Genomic DNA, 27,583 nt, shown 5'->3' with positions numbered 1-27,583 from the left:
CAGCTCACATTTACCCCCCTTGAGATAGGCCTGGCTGCTCAGTCGCACTACCAGCTTGTGCAGTACAGACCTATACCAAAAGGTGGGTTACCTAATACCAAGCAGCCAAGTGTTGTGTAGTCTCACACAGTGTTATTACACACATTCTTACCTAACAGTGATGATATCAAATGTTCATTTATTTCATTTAAGCCTTATGCAATGGTTGAAACTAGTAGCATGTTTATACGGTTTTAGCTCTGAAACCTTTTATTAGCCATGCCAGGTATCCCTACTTGGATATCACACATAGCCTTGACTGTAAGCTACAAGGCGACAGCCGAGGACAGGCCTCTAGGGAAATGCAGGGACAACGTGGATCTTCTGTCAAAGTGTATCTTTTTGATGATTACTGTGGAGCTACAACCTTTGTTGCCCTCTGCAACCCTCCCTACCCCCCCAACCACCCGACCCTCAATTAATGATTTCAAATGCACAATTAGACAGTGTCACAAATCCACATTGGGCGGTTTCAAAAGTATTGAGTTGACCTTTGTGTGGGACAATTGTATCACTGACCAGATTTGAATACCCCGTCCAAGCCTCCATGGTACTCCAAATGAGTCTTAGACAACCATGCAAAGAACCTGTACTGATGATCGATCAAGAAACATTGAGTGGTGAATATGCCTGTAAATCTTCCTGAATATTTTAACCCGAGTATCTCCTCCTACTACTAAACTCTATGAAATGTGTTGCAATTTGAGTGTAACTGGCTTTGGAGGATGTTGGGTTTACTTGAACCCTTTGATATTTTTTGTACATACTGTATTGTGTGTTAATTTACCTGATGGTACTTACTTCTACTGTGCTTTACCCATTGAAATACGATATTCTCCATAGAACATACTAGATACTCCCTCGGTTTGGGCAAACTGGACCTGAGGTCCAACACTTCTTTCTGGGGAGGCAGCTGCCCAGAAGCAGGCTATGAATAGGCTTGTAGGCTGCCCAGTTATTGGCAAGTTGTGGAAGGAAGTGTTGACAAAGATAGTTGGTCACTGGCCAACTCTTGCCACTCTTCATCTATTTCTAGTAGACTTGGGAAGGCCACCTAAAATATGGGGTCACTGCAAGAAATGTGTTGAGCAGTATGCTAATTGAAATATCTGTTGCCCGACGCTGGAAAGGGAGAAGCAAAGCTACTATAGACGAGTAGGTCTCTGAAATGACTGTCATGATGCCTGCCCCCAGGCATCAGGACCAAGTCCCTCCGCTCCGGGAGCAGGCATCCAGACATTTGTTTAAACCTCAGCAGCCCCAGCTAGGGGCTGTCTGGGTTCAGTCCTGGCGCCGCCAGGCTCATCAACTTTACTTACCTGATGCAGACCATGCTGCAAAAGAGTCCAAGCCTACATGAGGCCTGGATGGGACTATTTTGTTACTTGGGCGTGACTCTAGGGAACTTCGTACCTGGACTACTTTGGAGGCTATTTAAACCACACCCAAACACCAGCACATGCTTCGCGTTCTTCTGCATCCAGCAGCGTGACGCTCACCGTGCCCTCAGCCAGCATCCAGTCTTCTGCCAGGCCCGCCTCGAATCCGGAGCTCCTAGAATAAAGAAGAGGAAAAGGACAAGGTTAGAAAACTAACTTATTTCTAATTCCGGAACCATTTCATCTCCGGACCTGGAAAGTACATCAGTCCTGCACGCGTCGCTTCGCCAGCTCCAGCACAGCGCCATACTCACCAGCTCTCACTGCATCTTTCGATCTGGCACAGTCTCCATCATTTCTTCGCCGTAATCCGGCACCTAGGGGACACAAGAAAAAACAAGGTGAGCCAAGGGAATCAACAAATACCTCTTACCACCATAGACTTACCTGATTTACCACCGGCGGTATTATTCCATAACTCCACATTTTCATATGCCGCATCTGTAAAGAGGGAGAAAAACAACACGTTAACGCATGCAAAAGTTACCGGACAGCGTTGGATAACACTCTTGCCTGAACGCCAGCAGCAGCTACAAGACCTTCTTCTCACGAACTCAGTTGCAACTTAAGGAAGGAAGGGGACAAGAGTGAACATCGGGCACATTGAACTCTTTGAACTTGATACTTACCAATCCCGCCAGGGACTTCAGAGTCAATACTTACCAGAACTCTCCCAACGCCGTAAAACCAGTGAAGTAACTGGTATCTACGCGCCCCTGCAAGACCCGCAGGATGGAGAGCTCATCTTTTACAAACATAAGGAAAATACTTCTTCGGGTCCAGCAGACAAGACTAGGCGGGCCAGTCCAGACAGTCATCTCTGCACTAGTCATCACATTGAAGGAAACCGCACTGTCGGGTCCGAATGACACCCCTGTGGGGTCCACGTGAGCGTAACAATGATCTGCTAGGCAGAACTGGTGAGAGTAACTTTCAGCGTGATGGGCCAGATGACCAATTTTGAGCAGATCATAGTTTCTTTAAACTGCCTGAGGGCTGGAATCATGTGTCATTGGAACTAAATTAAAAAAAAAATGCAATTTCATTGTTGGGGGTATATGTATTTGGGGCTTGTTGATATTGTGCCTCAATCACAAATGTACCTAGTTAGGAGCTCTTGCTTCTAAAATTGTTGCTTGAGAATAATATGTTGCTTTTGCATTTTGAAATTCGGAATAAAATGTTTATATAAAAAAAGTATTATCCTACTTATGTAATTCTTAAAATAAATTCTATTTTCAGTTTATACTGTATAGTTGGTTGTGTGGGCCTAGGTCACGTTTGCCTAAGTTAGTCAGGATTAATTTATGCCTTCTTGATACTGGGTTGGTTATTTTAAGACTTTACCTGAGGACACTTGGAAAATATAATAGGATCTGTGGATGAAAAATGTATTTAAAAGTTCAGTACACTTGTAGTGGATGAGCTTGTGCCGACCAAACAGTATATTTGTTATCATCTAATGGTATGTTGGTTGCTTGTATAGTGCTTTACTCAGACAGGCTGTTTCAAGGTCCTGAGGGTGAACCGATGAGTAGGACTTGGAGTTGGCAAGTGGTGGTTTTGTAGCCCTCAAATGGATATTTAAGTTTGTGCTCACTGCGCAGAGTAGAGCTGGCAAAATGCAGAAGCAGAAAACTACGACTTGGTACATCAAGTGACAATAGGATATTTTCTTTTTCTTTAGAACTGGCGGCCATTCTGTATCCGTTTCGATGGGATAGTGGAAGATTTTAATTATGGCACCCTCTTGCGCCTCGACAGCAAAAAAGATTACACAGAAGAGAACACCATATTCTGTGAGTAAACAACTCTGCGAAGCTCACGGGCTTGTTCCTTTGCAGATTGGAAGAGGTTACTTGTAACCAAAGTTTTCCAGCTTGATAGGTTTTATAGGTTCACATCCTATGTTCCATCTGTTTAACTCATGGATTTATTTCATAGTGGGGTTGCATTTGGTGAAAGTCACAACCATGTAGTTGAACGCTGTTGGAATTCAAATCTTCAGGTGCTCTGTTACCACCCTTAATTGACACTCTTAACCTAATCTCTAAACCTAATATTTGATTTGCAGCAAAGAAATGTTAGCAATGGCAAACACCATTTTTATTTAAATGTGTGGACTTAGATTGTTGACAAATAGGGGGTCAAAATGTATTCAACAGTCATAAACCACAAACAGGTTTACTGTCCCTAGATTTCAAGGAGTTTGGTTGTGTGAGTGGTCAGAAATGTGAGGAGAACTTTGAAGGTTTTTCATAAGATGGCATTTTATTAAATTAAAAGGGTTTGATAAACTCATTATCCCTACCCTAAAGAGGATTCCCTGCCTATCAAAAGAAATGAAAGAAAACACTATAGCACAAGGAACTTGTCCCTCACACTTGTACATCCAACAAACATATGACAGGAATATATGGCAATAAAATGTAACAAAAACCAGTTTTGTCCGAAAAAACGTAATCACTGTTTCTACTTGTAACCTGGGTAATGTCCCCTTCCCCGGATTCAAAGCAGGAATTTGTATCAACAGTTCAAAATTGGGAAAGTTCCATTCTACAACTAAGTTCTAAGTTTTTCCTTAAAAACAACCAAAGGGGAGGTAAGAGGATTAAGAGCCCTCTTCTTGGCACATCCACTAAATTAGATAGGCGAAGCCTAGAACCATGAACAAAAAAACAGTGCCAAGGGGCTAAGTTTGATCTCTTTTCAAGTAGTGTCCCAAAGCTTGCAGCATTACTCACCAATTACAGATTAGATTCCAGGCGAGTTTACAAAAAATATATATCATTTATTAGTTTTCATCTTTAAAAAAAAAAAAAAAATTAAAACGTTTTTTCAAAGTCAGCATTACAAACTTCAATAACCAGGCAACCGGTATAAAGTGCAAATGCTAATAACAGTACCTCTACATAATTGAAGGTAAACTAGCAGAATAAACAGAAAAAAATGAAAAATAATCACCACAGATACCAAAACAAAGGCTAACAAAAAGTGTGCAAGCCAGGAGTGAGAGATTGAGATCACTCTGGGGTAGTGTTGTGGAGATATCACCAGAATCAACCTAATCACTCACTACATTTGTTCTCATTTCAATTCTGACATACTCATTCATTCATTCCTTCATTCATCGCTTTCCCAACATGTTTCTTTCTTTCTGTATGTTTGTGTAAGCAAAGTAAACAGAAATTCTTCAGGGGTAGTCTGCCGTCTACCAAATTCCCAAAAATTCCCACTAAATGATATTGGTGAGGGTACAAATCACCTGATAATAGTTACAATCTAATTATATACAAATTTCAATCAGCCAGAAGAAAAGCACAATAACAAGTATAGTAGTTTTTAGCACTAATTCAAAAGAGTTGATAGTCTAAACTCTTTTCGTCCTGTGAGTTGTCCAAGATTAGTTTGGAACTCAAACCACAAGAGTGAAACTCTCTTGCTCTTGATGACAATTACAAGCAAATTATTGCACAGTCAAACAGGAGGTAAAGCACAATGGCAACTACAATAACTTTAGGCACTTATTTATATAGATACGAGGTCCAAACTCTTCTCGTCCTGTGAGTGGTCCAAGAATAGTTTCAGATTCTAAAGCAAAGGGGCTCCATATCTGAAAAGGGAACAAATCAGGCTAAAAATAAGTAATGCCCTGTTGCTTCAATCTCTAATGAATAGGAAAAACATGAGCATTAGATGTCGACCTAATTTATAAATAATTGTCAACAAATGATATAACTTGACTGATAAGCATATCACTTAGAGTGGTCTAGAGAGAGAAAGAAAAAGAGAAAGAAGAGGGTGACACTCGGTAGAGATGGAAATATTCATGGAGGTGTGGATTGAAACACCCCACAGCAGTACAGAGTAACATCACTACAGAATAAGTTGATCAAAGTGCTGACTTTGAGACAGGGGTAGTTAGAATGGGAAACTCATTAAGATACATGTGTGTCTAAGTACTATAGCTAGAAGTGAAAATCGTCACATCAAAAATTAGAAGTACACGATGGAGTGCAGGGAAGATCATCCAAGTTGGTTGTCTTAGAATCATTATGACTACAATCCAGAGTTACACAGAACACTGTAGGTTATTCTGTATAAAAGAGACAAAGGAAAAAAGCAAAATACATCTCTGTCCGTATGTTATGCACACATTCGAAATATAGGTTTTCAAGGGTGGAGTGTACTGCTTATCATTCCTTAAGTAAACATGGTTGCGCAGTGGATAAAAACAGTTAATATACTTTTTCATCGTGTTTTTAATGTAGAGGCCTTTATTCGTGTTTCATAAGCCAGACTCAGGGTAAAAAATCGAATGGTGTTCCTTTAACAAATAGCTGATAGACTGCTGTGGATGCCGGTTAATGGCCTGTAAGTAATAAAATTATAAATTCGTAGTTAGCTGTCTGAGGCATGAAAGGAAACCTCATCTTGCAATCGCCTGCGTTTAAGCAAAGAATAACAAGGCTCAAATCGCGAGGTGAAAGGGTCAAGTCTAGATTGCAAGGTACAAAACACACAGAGGAAAGTGAGCAGCTGATAAAGCTCATAAATTAAAGTACTCCATTTAGCGTGGGTGAGCGTCCGTATTTAGCTAAATTGAAGGGTTACAGATAAGCGTGTTGCTGCAATGAATGCCCAGGGTGCTGAGTCTTACCGTATAGTGTGTAACTCTCCAATGGATCTCCGTCCTTGCACCAGTTTTTCCTTACACCAAAAAGTCTCTCACTTGGACTTTCCAATAGTTCAAAAGAAATGACCATTCTTTGTTTCTCCATTTGTAGCAAAGAGTTCAACACAACTTCTTATGAAACAAAACACACTTCCACAGTCCATCTTTAGCTACCACAATGTTCTGTTGGGATGATTTCACAAGATAATCTAGTGGTCTTTCCACTTATTCTTCACACTCTTTAACAATCGCACAGTACTTCAACAACTTCTACCTGGTCCACTCACCTGCCGGGTCTACCACTACAAAGTCCCTTGCCTGGTATACTCGCCTGCCAGGATGAAAAGCTTCTAACACTACTACAAGTACTTCGGTGGTAAAGTTCACTTCAAAATACTTAGCAGAATGTTTAGATTTTTCATCAACATCAGCAATGAATACTTCTGGATAGCCATGAAACACATTGAAGCTGTTCATGATTATGCTCCTCTTCTCCGGAATACTTTCTGTCAGGGGGGCAGCTTTTCTGCCACCGTTTCCCAGTCTTGCATCAACCAACTGCTGATAATGCCTTTTTATCACACTTGCTCTTCTGTGGTTTAGGCAATGCTTGTTTGGGTTATCAACTATTGCCATTTCTTTGCCTTGGCCATAGGAATTAAATTGGCTCGCTTGTTAATTGCTGTCTCTTGACTTTGGCGATGGTAGCTTTTATTACCTTCCTTTTAATATTATCCTCTGTAGATTTTGACAATTACTTCGATCTTTGGAAAAATAATTCTAAACTACTTGTTTGTTCCCAAGGTTCTTATTCTGCCTCTTTAGCCACTTTGTGTCAGGTTGGTATGCAGAGTTATTCCTTGTCTGCCACTTAAGATTCTGCCACTTTAGGTTTTTACATTAGTTCGGTAATCAATAGTCTCATTAGTGTCCAGCAGGCGATTACCCAGCGTTCCTGGGTCACAATATACTAGTTAACTCACTGGGTGCTGCATACATGTCTGCTTGCTCCGCTGCCACTTCTGCTTCCCGCTACATGGTAGGCTGTTGCTTTCTGCTTCCCACGGCCTACGCTGGTTGGGAGAGGAGCGTTACTCGCTCCACAAGCACTCCGGTGCTTACCTGCCACTGGTAAAAGTTATTTTGGGGAAGGCTTCTTTAATGCTTCCTACCACACAACTGCTGCATACGGGGTCATTTAAGGTTAGCGACCCTCACAAAACCAGCACCCGCTTCACACACCGTGGCGGCTCTGCTTCCCTTCGCCTGCTGCTGCCGCCACTGCAATGTGGAGTCTCGACCAGAACTCCTCCTTCTGCTTCTCCTAATGGCCTGCACCCAAGGGGGCCCTTTATACGCCCCTAGTCCTGCTTGGGTGTGGGTGATTAACTCTACCAGGCTGCACCTTGCAGTCTGGTGCCTCTACATCACGCTTTCTCGTTACAGTACTTTGGGCATTTTGGGAAATTAAGCCCACAATGGTCAAAACCTTTTCCTTCTAAGATTTCAACTTTACAATATGCCATCAAAAGGGTTACCATTGCTCCTGGCCCAATTAGCCCTTGCCCCCCGCCTCTCCCATAATCCTCCTGCTGAACACCACCCCAAGGGTCAGGATCGGGAAGCATCTGCCTTTACCTGCCCTGGTGGGAAGGGTCCCAGGCCAGGTTTTCAGTGGGAATCATCTGATTCATCACAGGTGAGCGTTTCAGAATAATCAGATCCAATGAGGCGTTCAGTGATTTTCACAGCACGTGCAACTTTCGTCTATCTGGCAGGAATGGAGAATCATTTATGAATATGGGAGGATCCCATCAGTACTGTCAATTGGTTAGTTAAAAAATATGTATTTGAATTGTTTTAAAAGATTTAGTACATAAATATTGTGTAGCCGACAATCATTTTGTCAAATTATTTTCACAGGTTTTCTGCAAACAGAACTGTATGTGCCCTGAAATAAAAAAAAAAAAGAAACTGGCAGGATGGGTATTGTCTCTGATGGCCATAATGACTACCAGCCACGAATGAAGGGTCAATGGTGTTTATTTCAAAATTGTCAGAAGTGGCTCAAAGGGGTTTTCCCCCATCTTGACCTTGAGTGGGCTCCTGCCACCCTAACCCAGATTTCCCTAGTGAGATTTGCAACTAGAGATGGGCAACACCTACTATCTAGTTCTAACTCTGGGAAGGACCTAAATGCAACAGCCTTATCCGTCTCCCTCCGGGAATTTTATTAGGAACCTATGGTTAAAGTGTGTTCAGACACGCTAGTCCAGTCTATCCCTTAGCCACTCCCCTTCTCTCCCTTGATCTTACCACTCCCTCTGTTCTACACTCCTGTTCTGTCCCACTTCCTCTGGTCTTCTCACACTTTGAGATTATGTCTCTTCGATGTTCATACTCTCGCTCCAGTCTTCCTCATACCTCTCATTTCCTCTCTTCACCCTTCTCCTCGCGTCACTGATTTACTTTTCTCTCCACTAATCTGTTCTCCTACACTATGCTTTGTGTATACCTCAACACACATCTCTTACCTTCATCCCCCTCCATCTTCACCCTGACCTCACCATTACTGCGTTGAACTGTCACTGCACCTTCCTACCATACAACCACCCTCTAACTTACTACCTTTTATAATTATCCCTACACTTCCCCTCTACTTCTCTTTTTCCACTCTCCTTTCATACTGGCCTTTTACATCCCTCTCGCACTACACTACATACAACATGTACTACTCTAACTCTAAGCAATTAATCTGTAGTCTACTCCAACTCTACCACACTAGGCACCTCCGTCCATCGTGGTCTCTCACTCCACCTCAACACCCCCTGACCTCAACCCTGCAACTCTCTCTGACCCTCATTCTGTTCTTTGATACTGCTGATACAGACGATTCTCCTCACCCCACCATTCTGTTGGTTCCAGCGCTCACTTGACTCCATGCAAGGCTTTAAAAAAACATTAGTACTACCCCTTTTCAGTCTCTTAGCAGGGTTCAGGTTGCTCAATGTGCTGCTATGTTATGTTCCCAATACAACCTGGAGAGAATGTCCCTGACACTCCTGCAGTCCTTTCTCCCTCTCGGTTCAGGTTTTGGCCCCCCCACCACTCGCCTGGGGTTAATCTGGCTGTGGGGCGCCGCTTATCTCTGTTGGGCAGGAGAAATCCCAGTCTATTCCCTTTTCATTCCTCTGTTCCACTCCCAATGTTCCGGTACAGGGTTTCGTAGTGGCCCCTATGTGCACTCTGGGAACTGTATTCCTGAAGGATAATGGAGAAATGTGCCAGAAAGAGTACTGGGCGGCATTGTGATAGAGGGTGGTACACACATTAACACTCAAGGCATTTTGAGTGGGTTTCTGGGAGTGGGGTCCCCAGCTCCCATGGCCTGATCCTGGAATAGGGCTGGCTGTAGCTCCCTGCCCCAAGTTGGGATCTGTTGTTGTCCTCCACTGACTATGCCCCCAGATCCTATGACAGTATGTACACATGAAATAAGCTATCCTGTTAAGGCAGCACCACTAGCCCAGCATGCAGTCACAGTTGACCCTAAGTTTGCTTTTAAAGATCTGAGTGCTAGTGGCGCTTTTTCCCCAAAAGTGAACATTCTCTTCACTCAACCTAGTGCTGTTTATCACAGATTTATTTTTTTCTTTTGGAGGCAAGGGTTATCCCCAACATGGTTTCTTCACCAACCTGCGCTTCCGCATAGGTCTTCATGATGCATGGATTGTTTGATTAATGTGGGTGCTGTGGTGAAAAGGGATGAGGTGATGATCACTCTAAGCACTAGCACCAGAGCTTCCCACTGTTTATTGCCTACATCCTGAGTTAGATGGTTGAGGGGCTCTTTTGACTAAGGCTTTTCTCCTGACATTTTGAGGCTTAAAGTTGAGGCACTAGTTGCTAGCAAGCTCCCCCGTGCCTCGAAAGGCCCTAAGGCAAGGTCCATCTCTGATGCCAGAGGAGGCTGGGCTCCTGTTGCTGCCAGTACCTCTAAGGGCCCAGAGAGGCATAGGAATTCTCAAAAGCAGTCCACAGGCCTTGTTTTCCATGGAGATCTTTTCGACCAGCCCCTGCTTGATTCCAGCAAAGCTAACTCCCTATGGGATGGATTGGGGTGCATGCTCTTTAGGCTTCCTTGACCCATTTAACTGAGTTTCTCCCAGACAGAAGACGTAATGTTCTTCAGAGGTCTCGAGGAGGGAAACTGCCAAGGCGAATATTGTGACTTCCATCTTTCAAGACAAGATGTTGGGGTTATTTACACTCCATCCTAGGTATTTGCTGCACCCTTTCATACTTTTGGTGCCCACTAGGGAAACATTTCCTACACCATTCTCTGTCGGACAACAGCAGAGGCAGGGCTGACTTGGTTTCGCTGAAAACATGCTTCCTGCAGAATATAATGTGGCGTCTATAGAGGGGCAGAGGGATCCATTCTGATCATAGTTGTCAGGTCATAGGACTGCAGAGCATCTGCTTCGGGACAATGTGTGCGCAACAGCAGCGTCCAACTAGAGAACCGCCAGTTCCAAGGTCCTGTTGGGATGCTATGGTGGGAGCTTGGAGTATTCTGCCACAAAAGCAACGTTTGACTCGGCTGTGATGAACTGCACAAGCCATGGTTTGAGTTTCGTGTTGTAAAATAATATACAATCCCATACCATAGCTGCTTCCACACTTTTTTCAATGGATTGTTTGAGCATTTCTCGGGCCAGTGACACAACTACTCTTCACTTTTACTTCAAAGAAGTATATCTTCAAAGAAGTATATCTGTAGAGCAACACGTCACCCTTGTTCTTAATCAACCTGTTTCGCTAGATCCACTGCCTATGAGATCAGATGCATCCAAGCATGTTATGCCATCTTCCTGATCTGCCCAGATACCGCAAGTCAGACTATGTGCACCTACTACTTCCTTTTCACCTCCTCAATCCTTGGTAATCAAACACACACTTGTGCTTGCTTTGGTTTTGGAAGAACACTTTGGTGATAGCTGTTGCAGTACAAATGACTATTTACCTACTACGTAACCCCTCTTCCAGACAAATCCATTAATGTCATAAACTATGTAAGATCTGGTCAGATTACTAGTACCATGAAAACCGCGTTTGAGGTGTTGGCTCAGAGTTTCTGTACAGCCCTAATGCTATGAAGATATTCCAGGGCTAAAAATCCAACACCCAGCAACAAACTCTAGACCTTAAATTTTCATGCTCATCACCATTTGGCATTTCAGCCTCAAGAGCACTGAAGTGGGTATGCCCAACCTGGCGTCGGGGTGAGTGTGAAACCAAGAAAGAACATTTGGAAGATGGTTATATTGTCATGGAAGGCAAGAGCTTTCCATCAGATAGTTCAACCTTACTGGCTCATACAGCCACTTGCAGTAATGCACCCAAAGGTGGTTCTACCAATGAAGGATTTACAGACCTTGGTATTGCCAGAGTAATCAAATTGCAATATTGTACACAATTGGTTTTCTTTCATTTCACCTGTGCATAATTCTTCTGCTCAGCCGTACTGATATTTTGTTATAATTTTACCAGCAACCTCATTGAATGTATTCTCCCTCCAGTTCCAGGTGGACATTTTAATGATTCATTATAAACTGTACAATAATTTCCATGGACTTTCTTCTATGAAGTCTCTTCTAGCCATGCCTGCTTTTAAATGTCCCATATTCGACTTGCATGTTACATTTTGTAATTGCAGAGTTATTTACTCTGTGAAATCTGGGTACTTGCCCTTTTGATAAATTATTTAAATGTATAACTCGCTTAATACCAGAGATTGGTCTCTAAGCGTGGGATCGGGATTCAAAGCTGTTTTGCGCTGCGTTGTCTTGCTTCCAAGACAAGCTTCTTGCTTCTGAGCGATCACCCTTTGCAGTCTGGTGTCATATATTGAAAAGCTATTCCCTTGTGATTACTGCCTTGCTACTCCTATGGGATAACGGCATAACATTTTGTTTAATTTTGTCCACTGCTATTTTGTGGACTGATGTTGGCACTGCTACTGTGGACTGATGTTGGCACTGCTACTGTTTTATAACTTTAAAAAGTCTGGGGGGGGGCTTCTGGCTTATGCAGTGATCAAAATTGCTGAATGTGATTACAGTTCCTGGATGTCGCCTAGGACAGACCCCTGGCTTGAGACCAGATACTACATGGAGCTATTTTTCACTCCCCAGGTATGCTTTATCTTTATTAGATAACCTGATTGAATAGCCACAACTCCGTACAATTCATTGATAATGCCAAAAAAGACAACTCCTATACATCCTGTTACGATGCCTTACACAGTGACACAAGAAATTAACTTTTAACATAAAAACTAAATTAAATATTGGCATCAATTACATTTGTTTTCATTTTGCTTGTCTCCCGTCCCAATTTTCTTCAGTGCACACTATCTTTCAATGCAATTCTCAATGCATTTTCAGTGTTGCTTTGGTAGGTGGGATGGGTTCTTCTATCAACTATCCATTCCCCTTTCCTATTCATCCATTTCATGTATTAATTTATTGTCAGGACCCAAACACAGGTATCACAGCCCCAATCGGGTAAAGACACAAGTATCAAGTCAGTAGTGTGGGGCAGCAGTTTAACACATATTTCCCTGCTCAGGTCTGAAGCGCTTGTAAGAAATCAAAACGTGGTTGAAGCCAGAGTATTTTTGGCATGGGTGTTGGGGAGAATTTTCATTTCTGTGCCAAATCCCTTTAACCTTAGAGACCCCAAGCTCGTTTGCTGGACTCGGAGCTTTTTAATTTTAACTCCTGTGTGAGTGTGACTTTTTTTTTTCGAATAGGATTTTTGTGTTTCTTGCTTTTTCTTTATTTTTTTTAACTTGATTTTATTTGCATTAGTTGAGGGAACAAGACATTAAAAAAAAGCAAAAATTCCAGGTACAGACCATCATACTTATTGAAAAGTCCAGGCCTTCCACCACACCCACAGTCCCCACTCATACTACCCCTAAACTGACTTCCCCCCCCCTCTCCCTCCCTTAGCCCCACTCTCTCAACCAAGCTCGTTCATTGGTGGGTTCCCCTCATCAATGTCTTGGAGGCATAGTTCTCATTGTGTCTATCTTACTCCTGTCGGCTCCCTCCAGGGCCTCTTCCACCCCCCCCCCCCCAGATTCAAAATCCACTTATTCAACCCCCATGGTCTCCTTCATATAGTCCCCATTTGAGCAACAGAGAACTCCACTTTACTAGAAACTCACTGATCCTATTGTTCAATGCCGCTGTCAGCCTTTCCGTTATCCTGTTGCATACTTTCCCTCCCAAACGTCTTTCGAGGGCAGCGTTTCCCTTTTCCAACGCTGGGCTAAAGCCTGTCTCTCCGCCCTTAACATTGTATCCCACATCTTCGGGAGTCTGCATTCTTCCCTGTCCTTTTGTGGGATCCCCAAGAGAGCCTGCAGTAGGTCTAAGCCCAGCAGTATTCCTGTGACCTCTTCCAACCAGCTCAACACTTATTTCCGGACAATGTGCACCTTGGGGGATACTACCACCACATGTGGGTCAGAGACCCCTGATGCCCACAACCCCTGGGGCACATGGGAGAAGCTGCCGCAAACATTCTGGATAGTCTCGGGGGATGTCTATGCCAACCCATCAACATTTTGAAGTTGTTTACTATCATAGAAGTAAACCGGCCACTGTGGAAAACAACTTTGTAGATACGTGCCCAGACCACCTCTGAAATCTCTCCCAAACACTCCCCCCACCCCCTCATTCACCTCCCACCAGGTCTACCCAGAACCTCTGGAATGTTTGTGTCCTCTGTAGACACATCTCATTAATGGCTTTGGACAGTCGTGGTGGACAAGTCTGACCTTCTCCACTGCTGTTAGCTCCCTTGCCTCCAATCTGCCCCACTTTGGGTCTGTTAGCTTACCCTTGATGCTGAGATATTCAGATACCAAAATCAATGCCCTTGCCAGCACCTCCGGCACTTTTGCCAATTCCAGGAAGGTTCCGTCTTTAAATAGTTGTCCCACCTGTTCAAGGCCCATATCTGACTGTCTGTGAGGGGGCTAGTCCCTGGTGACCAAGATCCAATGGGGTCCCCATATAAAGGACCTAGAAGAGGGCCATATTGTGTTCATAGGGGCCCTTGGATTGTTGCCAAATTTTCCAGAAGACCCCAGAGTGGGTTGGGACCTTAGCCGTTCCGGGATAGACCTGATTGGAGACCAAATGTATTCCCTCACCTTCAACGGGTGTGCCACCAGGTCCTCCAAGTAGATCCAGTAGGTCCTCTGGTCATCCCTCATGTGCTCTAGCATCACCCTTAGTTGGGCCGCCTTGTAATATAGGCAGATGTCTGGGAACCCAAATACTGCCCTGCCCCCCCCCCCACCCCCATCTCCCTTGGAAGTGTCAGGGTTGCCATTTTCACCCTGGGTGTCTTATTTTTCCAGATTAATCTACTGGGCTCTCCAGTGACCTCTAAGAAGAATTTCTCTGGGAGCTGCCTCAGTATGGCTGCGAATAGATACAGTAGTCGGGCGGTGGGTGGGGGTGGGTTACAGCACATTCATTTTTATAGAGGTCATCCTTCCGTACCAGCTCAGTATTAGAGGGTGGGTCCCATCTCCTCAAGTCAGCCGTCAGTTGTGCCCTGAAGGGGTTGTAGTTGGCCGGTACCATCTCCTTCAGCTCCCTAGTTACTTGAATACTCAAAAGACTGCATGCTACTTTGGTCTACCCTCATGCCCTTGTAGCCCCTTTTTCGAATCGAGGGGGGGGGGCCTCTGCTCTAGTTTCGACTTTATTCCTGACTTCTTTACATTGATCATGAGCCCTGAGAGGCAGCTGTATTCCGTGATCTGGGTCATGAGTGCCGGGAGGGAGTCCTGAATGTTAGGGAGGTAGGCCAGTACATCGTCTTTCTCTTTCTCTCTCCACTATCCTGATTTGATCATTTGCTCGAATCGCAATTGCTAAAAGCTCCATGGCTAGGGTGTAGAGCAGTGGAGAGAGGGGGCACGCCTGTCTTGTGTCTGTGAGGCCCCCATTGACCCTGGCCCTATTGTAAAGTTCTGCAACCCATCTCAGGAAATTCATCCCCAGCCTTGTCAGTACCTTCATCATGAAGGGCCATTCGACCCTGTTAAAGGCCTTCTGAGTCTAGAGATACTAGATGGCCGTCCTGCCCCTTCATTTTGGGCCCCATGAATCAGGTTGTTTTTCGAATGTTGTCCGACCCTTGCATCCCCCAGATCTCCATGCATTAGAAGCGGTAGCCCCACCTCCAATCTCGTTCCCAAGACTTTCGCCAGGATCTTTACATCCCCATTTAGGAGGGAGATGGGATGATAGGAGGAACACCAGGTGGGATCCTTCCCCTCTTTAGGTATCGTGGCGAGCAACCTCGTGGATGGCAGGGCCTCCCTTCGCAGGCATGCGTTAAACACCTTCACTAGGCATGGGGCTAACGATGACCTGAATAGTTTATAAAATGTAATCATAAAGCCATCCTCCCCAGGCACTAACCCCCGACTTCATCCCCTTGATGGCCCGCAGAACCTTCTCTACAGTTAGAGGGCTCAAGGTTTTCCACAGTTTCCTTTTGAGTCCTGGGAGGGCAGCCCATTCAAGAATTCATCTATCTGTGCCTCATTTCCATTCCAAAGAATAGAGGCAACTGTAGTAATTTGCAAATTAATTTTGAATGGTTCTGGTGTCCTAGACCAACCCTCCCCCTTCCGTCCGTTATTGCTCTTATGGCCCTCCGCTTCCTCTCCTCTCTCAGCCTCCAGGCAAGGATCTTATCCGCCCAATCTCCTTTCTCATGATATTTTTGTTTCAAGGAGTTTTTTTTTTTTTCTGTGTCCTGGGTCAAAATGGCCTCTAGTTGTGTCCTATATTGCCGGTGCTACTTCACTTCTATGGAAGATGTATACTTTCCCTCAGCCACCCGGCTGTATCTGTTCTATTTCTGATGGAGCAAGCTCTTCTTCTCCTCTCTTTCTAAGTAGGCCTTAATCCCTGTGAGTAGTTCCTGTTAAAGGATACGGGGCGGTGCAACAAGAAGTCAGTGCATCTCCAGCCACCCCCCCACCTCCTGCTGGGACCCGATGATCTCACCATTTGAACTGTGACCCTTACCATAGCTTGGTGAGACCACGGGATTGGGGTGACCTGGGAATCCAAAACCTGTGCGTGAGAAGGGAGTCCCGTACTGCCGAGAAGAATGTTTATGGCATATCTCCCTCATTGAGGGAGTCGCCCAGGCCCAACACGTAATTTGCCTGCTTAAAGCGTTCTCTGTGTCCCATATTTGCCCTTGTTGCTGGTCGCTCCCCCATTCTCTTACAGTCCCTTATTGGGTCTAATACCATATTGAAGTCGCCACCAGCTGCCCTTCCGCAAATTCTATTAATTTGTCCCTGACCACCTACCAAAATTCACACTGTCCCACGTTTGGAGCGTACATGGAACCCAACGTGAGCCTGTAACCACACAACTGTCCTTTGTCAAGCACATACCTCTTATTCGGGTCAGCTAATGCCGATTCCAGTCGGGATGAGATCAGGATCGCAAACCCCCCCCTCCCCCCCCAACCCCACTCCTCCAGGTATTTTTACATGCAAGGCCATTATCACTTCCCCCACCACCTGGGAGCGTAATCTAGATTCACCACCCTTCGGCCATTGTTTCCTGGAGGCACATCCAATCCGGTCAGGCCCTCTTGAACTCTCGATGTATCATTGATAGTTTGCTCGGGGAATTAAGGCCCCGAACATTGAGGGAGCCAAAGATCATTTCACCAAAGGCCAGACATCACCCCGTTGCCGAGGTATCCCATTACTCCCCACTTCTCCGGTACAGTTCTGTGGATGGGTCCCTGCTACCAGGCCCAATACTGTGTTTCTACCCTTGTCAAACACCCCCCCATGGCATCCAATCCCACCCTGTTTATTCTCCTCAGACGGAATTGGATCACCAGAGGTCCTCCTAAACCACAGACACACCATTATTGAGTTGACTAGCCATTGTCTTCAAATTCAAGATGGCCCGGGTGGGGGTGGTTGTGAATGTGGGGGGGTTCATAAATTTGAGCTTGGGACTATGCGCCATTGCCCATCCCCTGGGTTTCTCCTCTCCTTCCACCATTGGTGCACCCCCTCCCATCGGCTCTCCCATGACCCTCAGTGTGTTGTCTTCTGTTACCAGTTTATAGTTATAGCTGTCTCTTTGAAAGGGTAAGCCCCATCTGTGTATCAATCCCTTTTCGCTGAGCCATTTTGTTAGGGGAGGGAAGCAAAAGCACCTCTGTCAGCATTAGCGAGGACAGATCCTGGTAGATTGCAATTTACACATTATCCAGGGCCATTGAGTTCTGCCCCTTTGCTTTTTCCAGGAATTTTGCCTGTCTGGGTAGTTGTGACAGCGCGCAAGCACTGATCATGGTCCCCTCCCAGCCACCCCCGCTCTATGCACCCATTAGAGTTTAGGTTCGTCGACATTATCGTCTCTGAACAAGACCTTCACCGCCTCAAGGATGATCCTCCTAAGGTCTCTTTCCGATTCTCCCTCCTTCTCCGGGATTCCAAAAAATCTCCAGTTATTCATCCTCTGTTTTCAAAATCATCAATTTTCAGGGCCACCTCCCTTCTCCCCAACTCTGCCAACCTCATATCAATTTGGGCCTCCATTGTCTCGATGGAGGTCTGGTTCTCAACTGCTTGGAATCTCTGGTCCATTTTGTCTATTCTGCCATTTATTCAATCCACTTTTCCTGCAATGTCGGCCCTTATCTGCCGATCTACTCCAGGAGGGAGGCTATGTCGCTTTTGGTGGACATGGTGTCATCCTCCTTCTTGGTGCGGCCTGTTGTCCTCTTGTTCCGTCGGGGGCCTGCTCCTGGTGACACTGCCTTCCACTGGGGTTTGTCGTCAGTCTCTCTCTCCCCTGAATCTTCTCCTTGCCGGGTTCTATTCCGGAGGCCCACACCTAGTTATTGCGCTTTGCGGCTGTTCCCAGCCCAGTGGTCTTAAGTCAGGGGTGCTGTGGGGTGGTCACTTTCTCCTCAGCTCATTCAGGGTGTCAGCGCCTCCTCCATCTACCTTACAGCATTCCTTTACCAGGCCTATTTTGGACCAGGACTCCCCTGGCTTTGACGTTTGCCCCTCGGTGCTTCCTGATCATTTTATAGGTGCTATTCTCTTGCTCTCTCGGCTCCCAGCTCTAAGGGGGGTGGTGGATGGTTGCAAGGCGGGTACACACCCCAGGTACCTACCTGGTGATTGTCCCTCGTGGCCAGCTGGAGCGCTGGTGGGGTTGGGGGAGAGTTAGTTTGAGAGGCCTCCTCGTGTCCTTGAACAGACTCCTTGCCTGTGTCCTTAGCAGCCAGAATGTTACTTCCACTTCGCCCCCCCCCCCTTTTTTTTGGCCTTGTGTGTGTGCACTCCCCCCCCCCCCCCCCCGCCCCCTCTGTGACTCCTGTCTACCAAGGGTAATGCGGTGGGGTGGGGCGGCGGCTTGGTGGGTCAGCTCCGCTCTACTCGCTATGTGCCTTTTCATGTGTCCCCCACGCTGTGGTCCTCGCAGTCTGGGCCGGCTCAACTGATTTTGGCCGGCAGGATTACTTTCGCTTTCCTGCCGGCCTCTGATAGATGGCTATCTCTGCCGTACCATATGCGTTTCTTTCTCTGTTCCTGTACCAGAGTATAGTCCAGGGATTCCGGGACCTACTGAACTCTGCTGGCACTGTCTGGGGGGGGGGGGGTGTTTTGGGGGGTGGGAGGTTTGGGGTCAAGTGGGGGCTCAATCCGCTTTTTGTGCCGCTAGGTCTGGAGGGAATAGTTCAGGCTGCGTACATACGCGCGCCCCCTGGTGGCCTCCATTTCTTGCTGTTTAATGGAGTCTGGTAAACTCCCTAGGCATCTGCTTTTTGCATTGACACACAGCACCTTTTCTGCAGTGCCACTGAGGTCCTTTCGGCTCCTCTTAATGTTTAACCACATTTTTGGGGTGAACTACTGTTCCCAAGAATAGTAAGCGGAATCCTGTTACCTTTTGTGGGTCCAGCACACACCACCCTATGTGGAGTGCAGGGGGTTTACATAGGAACTCCTTTCTCCCACTTCTCATGTAACATTCTGTTACAACAACTAACTTGAATGGCTGCTGGCAGTGTTTTCCTTTTTACTACCTTGTGCCATGTATCTGAAGGTTGATTCCTCAGCTGCATTACAGCACCCAAGGGAGACCGTTTTCTCAAAATGGCCCTGTCTTATTTTTTCCCCGTTTCTTGTCGGTTCCTTCTGGGCTTTTACTCTGTTTGAATCGGGTTTGAGTCCTTTGTGCATTTTGCTTTTGGCAGCCTTCAGCTGTGAGCCCGCCCAGGCTCCAGTGTGTCTGGAAAGGCAGGAAGTGAGTGAGGGTCCCGAAACCTCTGTCCTTTCTCTCTAGCTGTGCTTGAGTGAAACCAGTTTTGATTGGCCGGCTGGGTGATTGACAGCCTAGGACTGTGAATGAACGGGAACTTGATTAAAAGGCAAGATTTTTGGGACTAGAGGCAGAGCCGACCACTGGTGGACAGCATCCGATGACGAAGACGCGAAGAGATGCCAACAGCACCTTCCTGGACCCCAAAGGGCCCGGTGAAGCCCTGCTGCTGTGCTGACTCCGTTTTGTTTTGACTGGGAAGACCTGTATGGGACGACTTCCTCCCTTGGGCGGATGGGACCTACTAGCCTTAAGGCAAGCTTCATTTTGGCGCTTCCTCTGTTAGGCAAGATTGTATGTAGTAACCCTGTGGGAGACTACATCAGCCTTGTCCTCTTGGAAATGGGTAACCCAACCTTTGATATAGGCCTGTATTACACAAGTTGATAGTGTGACTGAGCAGCCAGACTTGTCTCGAGAGGGATCAATGTGCAGGGTTGCAACATAGAGATTCACAGTGACAGGTATTCAAATGGTATTGGGTAATATTATCCCCACCAATAATGTGTGTGTGTGTGTGTGTGTGTGTGTGTGTGTGTGTGTGTGTGTATGTATATATATATATTTCTGAGGCTTGTGAAATCTGCTTAGATCACATGCTGTGCATAGGCCGACATCTAGTGGAAGCTGCGGAGTATTACAGTTTGTTTTTTGAAGTCGAAAAATGGGCGTCGACACAGGGCGTGCTAGTAATACTATCCCTAGTGTGACGTCCCCTGTACCCATGATCCCTCACGCGTCTAGGATCCCCAGATTGTTTTTTTCCGCCATTCTGGTCGGAAGCACTTCATCGGAGTTCCCTGGCTTTGCCATATTTTCACTCTAAACTAATTCTAATTTGCCCCGTTTGACCAACCTTTCGTCGATCAACATCTCGACGCCGAACCGGGGAGGAGATCAACGTCGAATACCCGACGGATTGGGCCTTGAGGCTTCCGCCTCGGCTCGGGCCTGGGCCGCTGGCCTCGGCCCTACAAGTAGGGAGAGTGGGGGTGGTACACTTCCACACTCGACACCTTATTACCTACACACACTTGCCCGCTGCCCACAGGCGCGTATGGAGGGTACGCCCTTTCAGTTTTGCCCCAAGTGTAATAAGAAATACCCTTGGGTAGATAAGCACGCTACGTGCAACCTTTGCCTACCCAGAGACCACCCCGAGACGGGTTGCAGGGCCTGTAGTAGGTTTAAGGCCAAAACTCTTAAGGACCGCTCCACCAAGCGTTGGGCCCACCACGCCAAGCTAGCAGCTATGGAGGCGGAGGGTACCTTCAGCGACGGCAGCGACGCCGAACTTTCGGACGGCGAGGGCACCAAGGCGTCGAAAGACAGCCGAACGCACGTCCCCGGCCTCGGAAGGTCGTCCGTCCCGGCGACTATGGGGAAGTCCCCCGGCGACAAAAGCGTTACACATACACACGCTAAACACAAAAAATCCACCCGAGATTCGACGTCGTCGAAACCTCGGAAAGAGGCACAGAAGGAGCGGTCCGAAAGGACGTCCTCTGGGCGGTCGAGGTCGCCGCACGACGTCAGGCAAGCCTCCACACTTGCACAGAGTGCCTCGACCATTAATATCCCGGAAGATCATTCGTCCGGAGACGAACACGACTTCCACCCCCAGCCTGCACCCCAGGAAAAGGGTACATCACTTGGGAGTAAAGAGGGCCCAGTTTCGAAGGCTAGTTCGAAAGACAGGGATTCCACCTCCGATCCTCGACGCCAGGCGTCGAAAGATAAGGGAAAGGGGAAACACACTTCCACCCACGGGGAAGGGGGTAAACAGCAAAGGAAACAACCCTTGCAGTCCTCCACTACAAAAGAACTGACCAAGTCTTCTCAGGGCCAATCCATAGAAAGTCCCAGCAAGGTCACCCCAAGCTCAAAACTCTGGTCATGCGAGGACATTGACAGAGTAATGTCAAGGATGTCTTCCTTGGCGAATTTTTTCGAAAGACACCCTGAACAACTCATAGCTTTAAACCCTCAGGAAGATTCTCCCTCAGGGTCAAGGGACCCTATCCCCTCAAATAAAAGACCCCGGGTCGAGACACCATTTAGGCCTTTAGACCCCATCGAGGTCCAACCCTATTCTTACCTCTTCCCTACAGACCAAGGAAACTCTTCCCTTATAGAAGGTCAGGAAATTGACACGCCAGAAGATCCTGCAGGATCAGCTTATTACGGCGAAGACGAGGATGAGCCAGAAAATAGCCCAGATATTTTCAGAATGGACTCGCCAGTCGAAAGGGAAGCCCCAGTGTCTGATTCCCCGATAGATAATCAGCCCCTCCTGAATGAACTGCTCTTTCGGGCAGCTAACCACTTCCACATAGACACACAAGGTGCCCAGGAAGAAAGGGACTTTGCGGAAGAACTAATAGGGGAAAGGAAGCCAGTAGCCCAGACCATTCCCATCCTAAAATCTGTTCAACGCAGAATAGCACCATCCCTTGTCAACCCAAACCTGACAAGACCTGTAAATCCGAGAGTGGAGAAGCTGTTTAAAGCAGCCCAGTCGGACCCCATATATATTAGAGGTCAACTTAAGCCAGACTCTCTAGTAGTAACCAACACCCGCAAAAGAGCTGGTACACCATTATCTTCCTCTGAGGCTCCCCCCCGACAAAGAAAGTAAAAAACTTTATGGTTTTGGCAGGAAAGTAGCTTCCACGGCAGCCTACCAAGCCAGAATCGCGAATTCCACCACACTGTTGGCTAGCTACAACTGTCACCAGTGGGAAGAAGTGGCAGCACTAATAGACTCTGCTCCCGAACCCCTTAAAAGCCAGCTAGCTCGCATTTGTGCGGAAGGAAGGAACGTGTCAGGCTGCACTGTAAAAGCAACTCTGGACGCCGCTGACAATGCGGGTAGACTTATAGCAGAGGGGACTGTCATCAAAAGGCATGCTTGGTTGAGGCAGTCGGGATTCAAAGCAGAAACACAAGCTGCGCTCTTAGACAAACCAGTGGAAAGTGATCTCCTGTTTGGGAAGGCAGTCGAGGACGCTCTAAAAAAACGCTAAGGAAGAATTCGACACCCTCAAATCCCTTGGCCAGTTAACTACCAAACCACCTAACCAAAGAGGGAATGGCAATTTTCGTCGCTCCCGCGGCCAAAATTCCAATAGAGGAAATAGCTACTCCCACACCCAGGGTACACAGTGGAACGCCAGCTCACAACAGTCTACCCAGGCGTATGGTAGGGGTAGTAAAAGAGGACGTGGTAGAGGCAGAGGCAGCCCCAGTAAAGGAGGAGGCACGCCTCCACCAAAGCAGTGACGCTCAGTTCAGGGTCCCTTCCCATGCAACCCCAGTAGGGGGACGAATATCAAGTTTCACCCAGGCATGGGAAGGGATAACATCCGACAGATGGGTGCTGTCAACAGTATCCAATGGGTACTGCATAGAACTACTGCAACGTCCCCTAAACCATCCTCCAAGACAAAAAGTCCACTCTTTACAACATCAGAAGATCCTCCTCGAGGAGATCGCCATTCTGCTAGAAAAGGACGCGATAGAACTCGTCCCGGGACACCAGGTAAACAAGGGTATCTATTCAACTTACTTCCTTGTGCCAAAGAAAGATTTAACAATGCGCCCAGTTTTGGACTTACGGCCTGCCAACAAGTATGTCAAGCCCCAAAAATTCCGTATGACCACACTACAAGAGGTAATCCCACTCCTAAAAAAGGGGGATTACATGGCAACCTTGGATATGAAAGATGCCTATTTTCATATTTCCATGCTCCCGGCGCACAGGAAATACTTGCGCTTCAAGGTGGACAGTCGCCACTACCAATTCAAGGTACTGCCCTTCGGGATAGCTTCAGCACCAAGGGTATTCACCAAGGTACTGGCGGTGGCAGCTGCACACCTACGCAGGGAGGCAATCCCAGTGTACCCTTATCTGGACGACTGGCTCATAACGGGGGAAACCCCAGGAATCTGCAGGTCAAACATTCAGAGGACCATCGACCTCCTCCACGAATTAGGCTTCTCCATCAACGAGAAAAAGTCAAGTCTGGTGCCAAGCACCTCAAAACAGTTTCTAGGAGCTATCCTAGATACTCAGAAAGGATTAACCTACACCACATCCCATAACAAGGTTTCGTGGTGGAAAGTACCAGTGGTTAAAGCCTTCATGGAAGGAGTAAAGAGACTTCACCCTCCTATATCGAACCCACCGCCAGGATGGGATCTCAACGTGGTGCTATCTAAGCTCATGGGGCCCCCCTTCGAACCCATGCATAAAAGTAGTCTCAAACACCTGACTTATAAAACGGCCTTCTTAGTAGCCATTACCTCCATAAGAAGGGTCAGTGAAATTCAGGCTCTGTCAGTGCAAGATCCTTTCTTTACTATCCACAAGGACAAACTGGTTTTACGCACACACCCTAGATTCTCACCAAAATTCATATCCAAGTTCCATGTAAACCAGTCCATCGAGCTTCCGGCTTTCTTCCAAAACCCACAAAGCTCAGCTGAGGTGAAACTACACACCCTAGATGTGCGTAGGGCGGTCTTATACTATGTAAATAAAACCAGACCGCTAAGGAAAACAGATCAACTGTTTGTCTCCGTAGCTACAGGCAGAGAGGGGGATCGCGTCTCTAAGGGCGCTATCTCAAAGTGGATTATCAACTGTATACAGCTGTGTTACTCTCTTTCTGAAAAGACTCTGCCTTTTACGCCAAGGGCCCACTCTACCAGAGGCATTGGGGCCACTCTGGCTTTCATTGCAAACGTTCCCCTTGACACCATTTGCAAAGCAGCTACTTGGAGCTCTATTCACACTTTTACTCAGCATTACTGCATTGACACTCATTCCAAGGCAGATACACAAGTGGGACAAGCGGTTCTAAGACACCTGTTTGCTCATGACCCTTCTCACATCCCACCTCCTTCTTCTGGTACTGCTCGCTAATCTATGCACAGCATGTGATCTAAGCAGATTCCACAAGCCTCAGAAGGGATACATTACTCACCGTAATCGTATTTCTGATGCTTGTATCTGCTTAGATTCACATGCGACCCACCCTTCCTCCCCTCCGAGAGAAGGCGCATGGTTGCTTGTAGTCTTACCTTTCTGTCTATCTGCTTGGACTATCTGTACTCACGCTACTCCTCATGCTACCTCATGTCAGGAAAAACACAATCTGGGGATCCTAGACGCGTGAGGGATCATGGGTACAGGGGACGTCACACTAGGGATAGTATTACTAGCACGCCCTGTGTCGACGCCCATTTTTCGACTTCGAAAAACAAACTGTAATACTCCGCAGCTTCCACTAGATGTCGGCCTATGCACAGCATGTGAATCTAAGCAGATACAAGCATCAGAAATACGATTACGGTGAGTAATGTATCCCATATATATATATATATATATATATATATATATATGGTCGTGGGGTAAGACTATAGGTGATTATTGGTGGGGATAATTTATGGGGTTATTGGGACTGGGGGTTTTGGGAGTAAGCAGGTTCCACGGCTTAATATTGCAGCAAACATATGGCGATATCTTTGCGGGGATATTAACACGTGGAACCATTCAAATAACACTCAGACTCAAGGTTTCTTTAAATTATTCATTAATTTAAGTCCGTTTCTCCAGCATGGGGTCTGGCATGGATTCACATGCTCGTGAATATTCCCCGTCGTCAGGAATCCTCGGTATAGAAAAAAATCAGTATCGGTTTCGTTTCTGATCTGTCTTTCTTAGTAGTAACCAATCACTGGTCTCTGGGTCATACTGCCCCCCAGCCAATGACTGCCCTCTCCCTAAGCCCTGCCTCTGGCAGCCATCCTCAGATTTTTACCACACGTTCAAGTGTTGGGAGTCCTCGTGCTGTAGCTCTCGAGCTTTTGCTGCGTTTTCGCGCTTTTTCAGGAGATTTTTCTCATTTTTAGGTTAAATAGAGCCTCAAGCTCACCGTTTCTACATCCGATCAATGGGGATCCGTTTCAGAGTTTTCTACGCTCCTCAAGGGTGAAGATTTCGTCGAGTTACGCTTTTGGAGGATTCCAGAAGTTCCAAGGCCTACCCCGGACATGGCCCAGAAGAAAGGAAGTTCGACGCCCGGAAAGCTGTTCAGGACCTGCCCTGGATGCCAGCTTCAGAATGTTTTCAAGGAGGACAAGCATTCGTTATGCCTCTACTGTCTCCATGAGGACAAGATGCACACGGAGAAGGACTGTGCATTTTTTGGGAACATGTCGGAGCGGACCATGAAGAATCGCCACCTCCGTCTCGCCAACTGGCTGGAAGGGAAGAGCCCGTCAGGCGAGAAGAAGAAAAGAAGTCAGAGCGGTCTTCTAAGTCATGTGAGGGCGCCCCCGGCGACGGGGGCCCAACAAAAGGCCAAGCACCGCGAGTCCGTGGGCACCGGGAGCGCCGAACGATCGGGCTCCTTGGCTGCCAGGCAGGGCGCATCCTCCCCAGCGCCATCAACCACGAGCCAACGCTCTGGCTCGGGTAAGAGGAAGTCCGAGAACCCGGCGAAGCTTCTGGAGAGGCCCCGGTCGATCTCGAAGATTCCAGCAGAGGGCGAGCGAGGCTCGGACGACCCCCACCCCGTAACCCCCCCCCCCCCCCCACTCAGGTGAAGGCCCCAGGCGTACAGAAAGTGACGATGGCCTTAATTCACCCTGCTAAGACCTCGATTGAGGATGTTGCAGCGACCCTGTGGAGGCTACGCCAGACCTCAGGACCCAGAGTCTCCCTGCCACCGCGGAGGGAGTCTTCTTTCAGGCCCATCGAGAAGACCCCCACAAAGTCCTTGTTGGAAAAGGTGGGAGGGGCAGATGGCCATCGTGGATATGGACACGACCTCTGAAGAAGAGCTCATCGAAGTCGTGGAAGAGGCCCAGCCCATCGGGAGGGATCCCGACGAGGGCGACTATGTCGCCGACGAGGTTCCTCGAGAACCCTCGCGCCCGTCGTTTCCGGCGCCGCAGGACACTTCGGCGGCCATTTTGTCAGCGATTCAGTCCTTATGCTCTGAGATGAGGACAAGGTTGCCCCTCCCGACGGAGGTACCTGAGCCAGACCCGACGGGGGAACCGGAGCCAGGACCTTCGGAAAGTCCACCACGTAAGAGGAGGACGACGCATCCCACGCCACCTCTGCGGCCTGCTCTGCCTTCCCCCTCTGGTCTACTACCCACCGGGATGATGCAGGCACGGACACGGCTACAACAGGTACAGATGACGACGGAGGCGACGACGGGACGTGTCCCCCGTCGCCCCCTGCTCAGGCGTCCCCGCCCGACGAGATTGGATCCTTTCATGCCACGATTTCCAGGGCATCCGAACTCTTCCAGCTCTGCCCAGAAGAAGAGCAGGAAGGGTTCCTTTACCAACGGCGCGAGGCTAAAAGGAAGACGGTCCTCGCCGTACCACTTCTTGATGACATCTGGGATGAGGGGCTCGCCCTCCTCAAGAACCCTGCCATGGCGCCGGTAAAGAGGGACCGGTACGAGAAGAAGAACCGGGTCCCCGACGCTGCCCCCTTGTGCCTTCGGGCGCAACCTACCCCGGATTCGGTTGTCTCTGCGGCAGCAAAGAAGAAAGCTGGGGGGGGGGGCATCTGCCTCGACATCAACTTCCCTGCCGGACGGCGAGGGAAGGAAGCTGGACACGATGGGACAACGGGTCATCTCATCCGCAGCAACGACTATCAAGGCGGCCAACGCCCTGGCTATCATAGCCCGTTACGACAGGGAATTGTGGTTCAAAATCGCCCCTCTGCTGGACTTCCTTCCGGATGCCAAAAGGGCAGAGGCCCTTGAAATCCTACAGGAAGGTGAGATTGCTTTGGACCACGCCGTCACGGTGGCAATGGACATCGCCGACACCGGTTTCCGTCAGTTGGGCAACGGTGTTTGCCTGAGACGACGAGGATGGCTCAAGGCGACGGATTTCCGCCAGGACGTACAAACCAAGCTTTT

The 27,583-nt window shown here is 47.5% G+C and overlaps 1 protein-coding gene across 4 annotated transcripts in view; it reads left to right on the top strand.

Moving 5' to 3' along the window:
• The window catches only part of PBDC1 (polysaccharide biosynthesis domain containing 1), a 145,788-nt gene that overhangs the window by 79,524 nt on the left and 38,681 nt on the right, over nt 1-27,583 (top strand). For all 4 annotated transcript variants that reach the window (XM_069617731.1, XM_069617728.1, XM_069617730.1 and 1 more), the window contains exon 5: nt 3,166-3,277. In XM_069617731.1, the coding sequence (XP_069473832.1) occupies nt 3,166-3,277 (112 nt within the window). The remainder of the gene's footprint in view (nt 1-3,165; nt 3,278-27,583) is intronic.

Source organism: Ambystoma mexicanum, chromosome 10, assembly GCF_040938575.1.
Source record: "Ambystoma mexicanum isolate Mex_15411 chromosome 10, UKY_AmexF1_1, whole genome shotgun sequence".
Lineage (NCBI taxonomy): Eukaryota > Metazoa > Chordata > Amphibia > Caudata > Ambystomatidae > Ambystoma > Ambystoma mexicanum.
This window is presented reverse-complemented; position numbering and strand designations above follow the sequence as displayed.